This window comes from Corvus moneduloides, chromosome 15, assembly GCF_009650955.1.
Source record: "Corvus moneduloides isolate bCorMon1 chromosome 15, bCorMon1.pri, whole genome shotgun sequence".
Lineage (NCBI taxonomy): Eukaryota > Metazoa > Chordata > Aves > Passeriformes > Corvidae > Corvus > Corvus moneduloides.
Genome location: NC_045490.1, coordinates 18,787,484 through 18,796,682, shown reverse-complemented (window position 1 = coordinate 18,796,682; position 9,199 = coordinate 18,787,484). Strand labels below are relative to the sequence as shown.

Sequence of the window (9,199 nt, the reverse complement as noted above, 5' to 3'; positions counted from 1 at the left end):
CGTCCGTCCCTCTGCGAGCCACAGCAAACCCCAGAGCCTCCCACGGCCGGGCTCTGCTCACTGGGGCAGGCGAGGGCAGCGCTGGGCCGAGTACAATTCGAGTACTGTGCCCTGCTTGCAAAAGGAGGCTCTAAAGATCTCAGCCCCAGCATATGCACACCTTACAGAGTAATTCCTTGGCTTCGTTAATGTTTTATTGCACAACGAGTTTACGATGACAGCAAACCTCTCAAACTGCGGCAGGATAACACGCTTCCTCACCCTATTAAAAAATAATGCTGGTGTAGATTTTATGTACCAGGGTGTAGACGGCTGCTAAGAGGCACTGCTTTGACAAAATTCTTTTTGAGGTTTACAGAAAGCATAATAAAATATGTAAGTTACATTTCTACAAACAAAAGCTATAACATAAGTTATTTATAAGCATGAGATACAAACGGTATCACGATAAATAAACCTTAATGGATACCTGTGGCACGCATCCTAATGTAATTTGCCCAGCAAAAGTCATATTTAGTAGAAAAACCTGGCAGCAGCTGCGTGTTGGTATTTAAAATAAGAATGAAAGAGGGAAGGAAGCGGCTGCTTCCCCGGCCTGCGGCACCTCCCTGCCTTCCCCTTCACCTGGGGCTGGCACTGCTGCTCCGGGAGACCAGATGTCTCTGCATCTTTCAGGGCTTGTCCATGATACCAGGATGTTCCCTGTTGGCTTCACTACAGCCTGATTTTATCAGAGGTGGCAGAAAGAAATTGAGCCCCATCTGCCCGTCATCCTCTGTGCTCTCTTCCCTTTCCATGGTAGCTCCTTCCCCAGCACCTCCCTTGTACCCTCTCCTTCTCATCTGGTCTCAGCCATTTGTGGAACAATGCATGGATTCTGAACTGAAATAAAGTTTTGGCTCTTTTAATATAACAGGTAAGGTTACCAACCCCACAAAGATGTGTTTTGGAACAGAAATTGAAACCACTAAGGCACGTTGATCCGTCAGAGGCTTCAGAACCCGTCAGCACTGGCTCTGTGGGTGGGGTTTAACTGCTTCCACCCACTTGGGACATGGAGGACAGAGTTTTACTGGCACCTGTGTGTCTGGACCCTTGGGCAGGGATTATGGGGCAGGTGTCCTGATCTCCTCCACGTCATGGTATAGAGAATATCCCTTGTTCTGCTGGGGAAAAGGCTGCTGCGGGCAGAGCTCCCCTTCCCAGCCCTCCCCTCTGCCTTCATGGGGTGAGGGGAGGCAGGAGGGGCACAGCCCTCACCCAAAGGAAGGGGCAGAGGGGAATGACCTTTGGCTGTGCAGCACCAGAGCTCTTCCCTCAGAAAAAAAAGCAGCTGATTTAACCCTTGTGGGGTGACAAAACCTTTTGTCAGCTCTGCTGAGCACCAGGAGCTGAGTGCCTGAGCCCAGAACTGCCCCACCACAGGCTGGCACGCAGGGTCCTGCTCCATCGCTGGGATGGCACAGCCAAGCCACTATTCTGTCCTGGGGCCTGTTGGCCACAGTGGTCCCCACCCAGGGGGGCTCATCGCTGACCAGGAGGACCCAGAGGGTCCCACAGAGCCCTGCAGAAGGTACAAGGGTCAGGCCCACACCCCACTTCACTGCACAAACCTCAGCCCTTGCCTGCCGGTGCCCTCCACAGCTGGGCACAGCTGGCTACAGGCAGAGCTCAGGCAGCAACTCACTGCACATAAGCTGCTTCTGGCTGTCCTGCCCCCCTTCCCCGTCCCATTACACCCCTCCCTCTCCAGCCTGAGCACTGGCATCACCCACCAGCTCTGCAGGAATGCTGCTTCCAGGGCTACGGCTGAAAACCGGCTCGTGTCCTCTGTCATGCTGACTTCCACATGAGTTGTATGCAATCACTCCAAACATGGTGGGTTTATGCAGCAGTATCCATCCAGAAAAGGCTGTGGAGAACAGGACTGGCCTTGCCCAGCCTGAGATCCACTGCCAAAGACAGGGGCTACAGCAGGAATTCTGGAGCTGCAGCAGGAACATCTCAGCACCTGCTGCTGCTTCCCTGTCACCCTGTAGGAAAAGACAAAACCCAGAGCAATGAGCGATGCCTTTGGGGATCCCTGCTGGCTGCCCTGCCTCTGGCACCATCAGGGAGCCAGACCAGCTCACAGCTCTGAACCCCTGAGTGTTAAGGAAGGGTCTGTGGACAATGGATGAGTTTGATATGTCAGAGCTGGCATGGCCTTAAGGAGGAAGATTTATTTGTGACACTGTGACAGCTAGTGAGGCAGCATGAAGGTGCTTCTGAAGAGCTGAGCTGTAGGTCAGACACTGGTCAAACCTCTCTTTGTCCATGCACTGGCTTCCAGCTGTTGGGCAGTACCTTGGGCAAGGGTTTCTGGCACCACTGCTGGTCCCAGGCCCTGACAGAGGGAGCCACTGGAGGAATTGGAGCTTTTGGACTGCCAGGGGTGCAGCCCAAGATGCCACAGCCAGAGTGCTGGGGAAAGGGCAACGTGAGAGAAGCTGGAAATGCAGAAACGCAGCTGATGAGATGTACCAGGACATCTGGTGCTCTGTGGGGCTACTCACGGTGGTACAGGGGTCAGACTCAGGTGGACTAAAGCCCCAGCACAGCAGTTCAGCAGCAGTGGAATGTGCTCAGCAGTTCCAGGTGTGATCCAGCTGTGATCACTGCCTGAGCTCGCCGAACACCCTGCACCTGTATCTCCACCGCACTGTCACAGGCACGTCTGCTGCTGCCATGTCCCAGGGTGAGCCCTGTGGGCACTGCAGCCCTGGGCACCACCGTGACCGCTGGGCTGGGCCAGCCTGCACCTCCCACCCCCGCAGCTGCCTCACAAACACAGCGGTCACATGCTGGAGGGCTGTTCACAGAACCTGCAGTGGACGAGCTCCAGGCACTGGGGGGTGTCTCCTCTCCACGAGGTGCAGCACCACAGCCCATGCATGAGCAGCTGTGGAGGGTGGGTGCAGGGGGTTATCAGCAGTGTTCATCACGTGGTTTTATTATCTCAGCCTACAGGAAGCACTTTAAAAGCTGAACGGTGGCATTGGCCACTGCCAGGCACATGGGGGTCCTGCGAGGACATGGTCCTGCAAGGACGCCCTCCCTCCAGAGCCCTCCGTGTTTTGATCCTGAAGACATTCCTGGGGCTGAGGAAGGCATGTGTGCACCATTACCAAACCCAGGGACCACGGCAGGCTGCAGCACAGCCCCCTTCATGTCACCTCCATGGCAGCCAGGCCTGGGAGCAGCTCTGGGTTTCAGGCATGAGTGAGACAGCTGCCACATCTCTGTTGCCAGTGTCTCCCAGTGACAGACTGGATGAGAGATTCTTCTGCCCAGTGGTGCCAGGCAGGTGGTCACTCCTCTTCCACAGTTTTATTTACTTTTTTCCCCACTTAACTTTGTCCCCCCATACCTTTGCAGACTGGGAGCAGTGTTCTCTGGTCAGCCTCTGTGCCCAGGCATCCTGGCAGGGCTGGCTCAGCCACACTCCCCAACAGGCTCAAGGAGCTGTGCCCCAGCATGTTCCTCTCTGCCAGCATCAGGCACTCGGCACCACATCAGTTAATACTTGTACAATATGCAGAATTTTGCAGGGAATGACAATGCCACAGCAGCATTCCCACACACCTCAAGAACTCTCCCTTCCCAACCCCCTCCTGCCTGCATGGCTCTGTCCAGCACTGTCCCACTGGTGCTGCACAGCCTTGCTGCCCATGCGCTGGGTTAGAGGCACCTGCAGCTCCTGCTAGTGGCTGGCACTCCCAGCTGGGCTCCTGGCATGCTCTGCCTCACTGTGCCATGACAGGCAGAGGCCACGGGCTGTGCTGTGCCATGCCATGCCACGCCATACAAAGGCCATGCCATGCCAGGGCCGGGCCATGCTATGCCGTGCTTTGCCATGCCATGCCATGCCTGGGGCCTGGCCAGAGCCCAGCTGGGTGTGGGGTCTCTTACCTCCCTGTGATGGGAAGCCGCCTGGCTGCTGGTGCCCTGTGCCTGCCCGGGGGTCCCGCTGCCTCCCTCTGCCCGGTGGAGCCAGCCCTGAGCGGGGTCCGGCTCCCGGACACGGTGCAGGGTAACCCGAGTTTGGGTGGGCCCGTCGGCTCCCGCACCGCCACCACCCCGCGGGCACCGGGCCGGCGCCCGGCCCTGCCGGGGCTCGCAGCAGCGGAGGGGCCAGGGCGCGCCGTCAGGGCCGCAGATCCGCCCGCTCCGCGCCGGGAGGACGCGGGGCCGGGAGGGCGAACCCGGTACGGAGCCACGGAGAGCGGAGCCTGGCGAAGCGCGAGCGGAATTTCGATCAGAAGGAGCCGCGGGGCTGTGCGGGGCTGTGCGGGGCTGTGCGGGGCTTTTCGGGGTTATGCGGAGCTGTGCGAGGCTCTGTGCCGGGCTGCGCGGGGCTCTGCTCCGTTGCGAGGGGTTCTGCGGGGTTCTGCGGGGCTCTGCTCCGTTGCGAGGGGTTCCGCGGGGCTCTGCGGGGCTCTGCACGGGGCTCTGCTCCGTTGTGAGGGGTTCTGCGGGGTTCTGCGCCGTTGTGAGGGGTTCTGCGGGGTTCTGCGGGGCTCTGCGCCGTTGTGAGGGGTTCTGCGGGGCTCTGCACGGGGCTCTGCGCGCCCCCCGCCCGCAGAGGGGCGAGGGAGACAACGCGGCTGCAGGAGAGCTGCATTTAAGGATACCATACGTCCGGGGTTATTAATTATAAAACATAATTAAAGTAAAACTGCAGAACGTCAACATATTAAATTTAAAAGCTAATATTAAAATAGCGTTAATATTTAATAAGGTAGCTGAGCGTTACAGAGCTGTACGCTGATACTCTATATTTAACTGTGTAAAACCAGGAGAGTTTTCCCAAAGAAAAATGTATTGTTTAGCTGATTATCAAAGACTCTGTGATATATTATCCATTTCACAAAAATAATATAGATATCTTTTTAAATATAGTAATAAAAACATACTAGTGCCTTTTAAATATACTATTACTTACCACCCCTTTTCATATTGTACTATCACAGACACTTTGGAATTGGTTTAAAAGCACATCATTCATTATTCAAAGCTCATCTTTGCATATTATTCCAGCTCAAGTCTGCCAGGCTCCCTGTGAAATCGTTCACAAAATTGATAACAGCAGACACACACGCAATAAAAAGATCGCCTTGGGCAGCCCGAGCTCCCATTATGCAGATCGAGCTGCAATTTTCTCTAACAAAGCGTGCCCTGATCCAGGACTGGGTGGCACTTTATTTATTTATTTATTTATTTATTTACTTAGCCTCCACCGGTTGCCTTTTTCTTTTCTTTTTTTTTTTTTTTCTTTTCCCTTTTTTCCCCTCTCCTTTTCCCTTCTGCCCCCGCCCCGTCGCCTCCCGCCCGCCCCGCCGGGCCGTCCGGAGCGGGGGCCCCGAGGGCGGTGCGCCCGCGGCCGCTCCGGCGGGGCCGTGCGGCTCCGCACCAGCTTGCGGGATCGTCTCAATCGGATTAGCTTCGCTCCGGGGTGCGGCGGCTGATGGCGGCTCCGCTCTCCCGCCGCACCGAGCGGGGACAATCCGATTAGGGCTGCCCGGGGCCGGGGGTGGCATCGGGCGGTCCCCCCGGGGGGTGGGCGTTTACTGGCCACGTTAATGACCGCCGGGCAGGGCGGGGCTGGTGTCCCTCGGTGCCGTGAGCCGGGGAAACCTTCTCGACGGCCGCGGGCCGGGACGCGCCTCCGTCAGCGCCCGCGCCGGGGAACTCCGGGCGGCAGCTTCGCCGCGGACGTCGGACCCCGTCGGGGCCAGACCCTACTCCGACCCTGCGACCCGTACGGAGCATGCGGGGTCTCACAAAAGCCGCACCTGGCCCCGCTTTTGCCGTGGGGCCGCCGCGGGAGCGGAGCCGCGGGAGCGGGGGCCCGCAGGTGCCGCCGGGCGGGCTCCGAGCGCAGCGCCCGTGCCCGGCAGGTCCGTCCCGCTCGCTGCCGCTGCCGGAGAAACGATTCGGAGCGTTGCGGTAATTGAATACTAAGGTTTAAAAACTAATCAAGTCCTTCCTGTCACCGCTCCGGCATCCCGGGCTCGCCCCGCCAGGTGCTGATCAAATGCCATTACATTCTATTAACAGGGAAATTCTATTCCCTGTTTTCATTTCCCTTTATAAGAGGGAACTAAGTAAATGCACTGAGCGTTATTTAATTGTTAACGCCTTGAGTCCCGTTCGGCCGTCAGGGACCGGCTGCAAACACGCTCGGCGGCCGCGCCGGGCTCTGCCAATTAAGCCCAAACGGAATCTCGCCCTGTAGGGTCCGGGACGCCCCCCAGCCCGGCCCCGGGCACGGCCTCGGCCCGCCGCTCCGCGCTGCCGTCGGGGCGGGAGCCTGGGCAGCCGCGGGCTGCGGGGACCGAGTCCCGCCTCGCAGGGTGGCCTCGGGCCGTCGGGGGTCGCGGCTCGGGCGGGCCGGGGCCGGGGCCGGGGCCGGGGCCGGGGCCGGGGCCGGGGGGGGGGAGCGGCGCTCCCGACGTGCGGCCTCGGCCCCGCCCCCGCCCCGCGCGGGGCCATTGTTCGCGCGCCCCTGTGATGTCACCGCGGCGGCGGCGGCCCCCGCGCCCGGGCGCGCGGCCGGTGCGGAGCGGCGGCAGCCAATGGGCGCGCGGAGGGCGGGCGGCGGCGGCCAATGGCGGCGGCGGGGGCGCACGCGGCGCGGGGCGCGCGGCGGCCCCCGGGCGGTGACGGGGCGGCGCGCGCGCGCTCCGCAAAGTTTGGTGTCGGCGGCGGGTCCGGCCGGGCCGCGAGCGCAGCGCGAGCGGCGGCGCCTCCACAGCGGCGCGAGGGCGGCGGTGGCGGAGGATGGACCCGCCGAGGATGGACCCGCCAGGGCCGGCGCAGGGCCAGCACCAGCACGAGCCCATCAGCTTCGGCATCGACCAGATCCTCAACAGCCCCGAGCAGGACAGCGCTCCCCCGCCGCCCCCCCGGGGCCCCGACGGCGCGACCTTCCTGGGCGGCCCCGGCGGCCGCGGCGGCGCGCCCTACCCGGCCCTGCCGACCCCCTTCCCGGCCATCGCCGCGCCCTTCGAGGACTCGGGATCGTACAGTGTGAACCTCAGCCTGGCCCCGGCCGGCGTGATCCGGGTGCCGGCGCACAGGCCCATCCCCGGGGCCGTGCCGCCGCCCATCTCCAGCGCCATCCCGGCCATGCCCGCCGTGCCCAGTCTGGGCAGCCTCAACTTCCCCTGGATGGAGAGCAGCCGGCGCTTCGTCAAGGACAGGTTCACAGGTAAGGCGCCGGGGCGGAGCGGGCGAGCCGGCTCCCGACAACGAACGGAAGGGCCAATAAAAAATATAAAACGAAATAATAACAGTAATGCGAATAAGAATAAAAGCAAAGGCGGCCGCTGGATGCTTCCCTCCCCCGCGCTCGCAGCGAGCCGAAAAATCGCTCTCCTCACGGCGTGGATAGCGCCGGGCGCCCCGGGGGGCTGCCGGGCCCCCCTCGCCACCGCAGCCCTTCGACGAGAGGTGGAAGCGGGACCCCGGGGAGCCGCGGTCCCCCCGGGGGCCGGCGGGGCGCGGGCGGCCGGCGGGCAGAGCGGCGGCCCCGGGGGGGCGGCCGGCACCGTGCGGGCGCGGGGCTGACCCCTGTGCTTCCCACCCGGGCAGCGGCGGCGGCGCTGACGCCCTTCACGGTGACACGGCGCATCGGGCATCCCTACCAGAACCGGACTCCGCCGAAGCGCAAGAAACCGCGGACATCCTTCTCCCGGGTGCAGATCTGCGAGCTGGAGAAGCGCTTCCATCGGCAGAAGTACCTGGCCTCGGCCGAGCGCGCTGCCCTCGCCAAGTCCCTCAAGATGACGGACGCCCAAGTGAAGACCTGGTTCCAGAATCGGCGCACCAAGTGGCGGTGAGTCCCGTGTCCCCGGAGCCGTCCCGTTCTGCCGCCGCCCCCGGCGGCGTCCCCCGCCCGCCGCCCCGCGAGTCCCGCTCCGGCCGGGATCGCCCCCCTTGCCAGCTCCTGTCAGCCAAACCACTGGGGGTGAATTTTTATTATTACAATATCATAATTATTATTGTCATTATCTTTATATATTTCTTTTTTAATAGTCCCCCATTCGGAAAACGGGGGATTATTCGTAAAAACGAGGGATTATTCGAAATAACAGGGAATCGTTTGAAGAAACGGGGAAATAGTTTGAAAAAAAAAAATCGGGGGAATGCTGGGAGAAAACGGGGGAATATTTAGAAACGGGATTACTGGGAAACGGCGGGTTTCCAGGCTCTTCCCGCGGCCCGCAGTCCCTCCGTTCGCGGTCAAGCGGTGGCCGCCCGCCCGGCAGTGCCTGGCCCCGGAAGGACGCGCCGGCTGCCCTGCCTGGTTCCCGCGGCCGCGGGCCCGGCCCCGGGCCGGCCGCTCCCCGCGGAGTCCCGGGCGGAGCGTGCCCCGTGTCCCGGCGCGGGCTGAGCGTGTCCCCCGGCAGGCGGCAGACGGCGGAGGAGCGGGAGGCCGAGCGGCAGCAGGCGAGCCGGCTGATGCTGCAGCTGCAGCACGACGCCTTCCAGAAGTCGCTGAACGAGTCGATCCAGCCCGACCCGCTGTGCCTGCACAACTCGTCGCTGTTCGCGCTGCAGAACCTGCAGCCCTGGGAGGAGGAGAGCGCCAAGATCCCCCCGGTCACCTCCCTCGTCTGAGCCCGGCAGCCAGGGCACGCAGCGGACTGGCCGGCGGAGCGCGGCCGGCGGCTCCCCCTGCCCCGGGGCCGCGGCTCCCCTCGACGGGGCGGGTGGCGGGGCGGCGAGTGGCGCCGGCGGGGCCGAGACCGGGATCGGGTCCGGCCGGAGCCGGGGCCGGAGCCGTTTCCCCGAGGCCGGCGCAGAGCGGAGCCGCTTGTATATTTGTGTCGATGTTCCACTAGGAAGGGAAATATGTCACTTTTTGTAAGAAGTGTTAATACTTTAATTTATTTATGCATCGAGATTTTGGGCACTATTAATATGGAATTATATAAAACCTCGATTATTTATATCGAAATCTGAACATAGGTATTTTGTGTTGGCTTTGGAACAAAAGGCTATTTTTTTTTTCCTGTTCTGAGGATAGTGTAAAGAAAAAAATACCTCCCTATCACTTAGCGGAGGGGACTCGGTGGAGCCGGTGATGACTCATTAGCTTCGGAAACCCTATTAAACTGAAAAGCGGTAGCTCCCATCTGTCCCAGGTGAAGTT

At 61.2% G+C, this 9,199-nt stretch overlaps 1 protein-coding gene across 1 annotated transcript; it reads left to right on the top strand.

Annotated features, from left to right (window-relative positions):
* The first annotated feature begins 6,770 nt into the window (after positions 1-6,770).
* TLX3 (T cell leukemia homeobox 3) lies at positions 6,771-8,726 on the top strand. The gene is made up of 3 exons (XM_032125135.1): positions 6,771-7,252; positions 7,636-7,879; positions 8,454-8,726. The coding sequence occupies exons 1-3, from the start codon at positions 6,823-6,825 to the stop codon at positions 8,662-8,664; spliced, it is 885 nt and encodes a 294-aa protein (XP_031981026.1). The 5' UTR covers positions 6,771-6,822; the 3' UTR covers positions 8,665-8,726.
* The last annotated feature ends 473 nt before the right edge of the window (positions 8,727-9,199 follow it).

Coding starts and splice junctions, on each gene's coding strand:
- TLX3 (XM_032125135.1), top strand. CDS start 6,823: ATGGACCCGCCGAGGATGGACCCGCCAGGGCCGGCGCAGGGCCAGCAC. Junction 7,253..7,635: donor CGTCAAGGACAGGTTCACAG/GTAAGGCGCCGG, acceptor CCACCCGGGCAG/CGGCGGCGGCGCTGACGCCC. Junction 7,880..8,453: donor AATCGGCGCACCAAGTGGCG/GTGAGTCCCGTG, acceptor GTCCCCCGGCAG/GCGGCAGACGGCGGAGGAGC.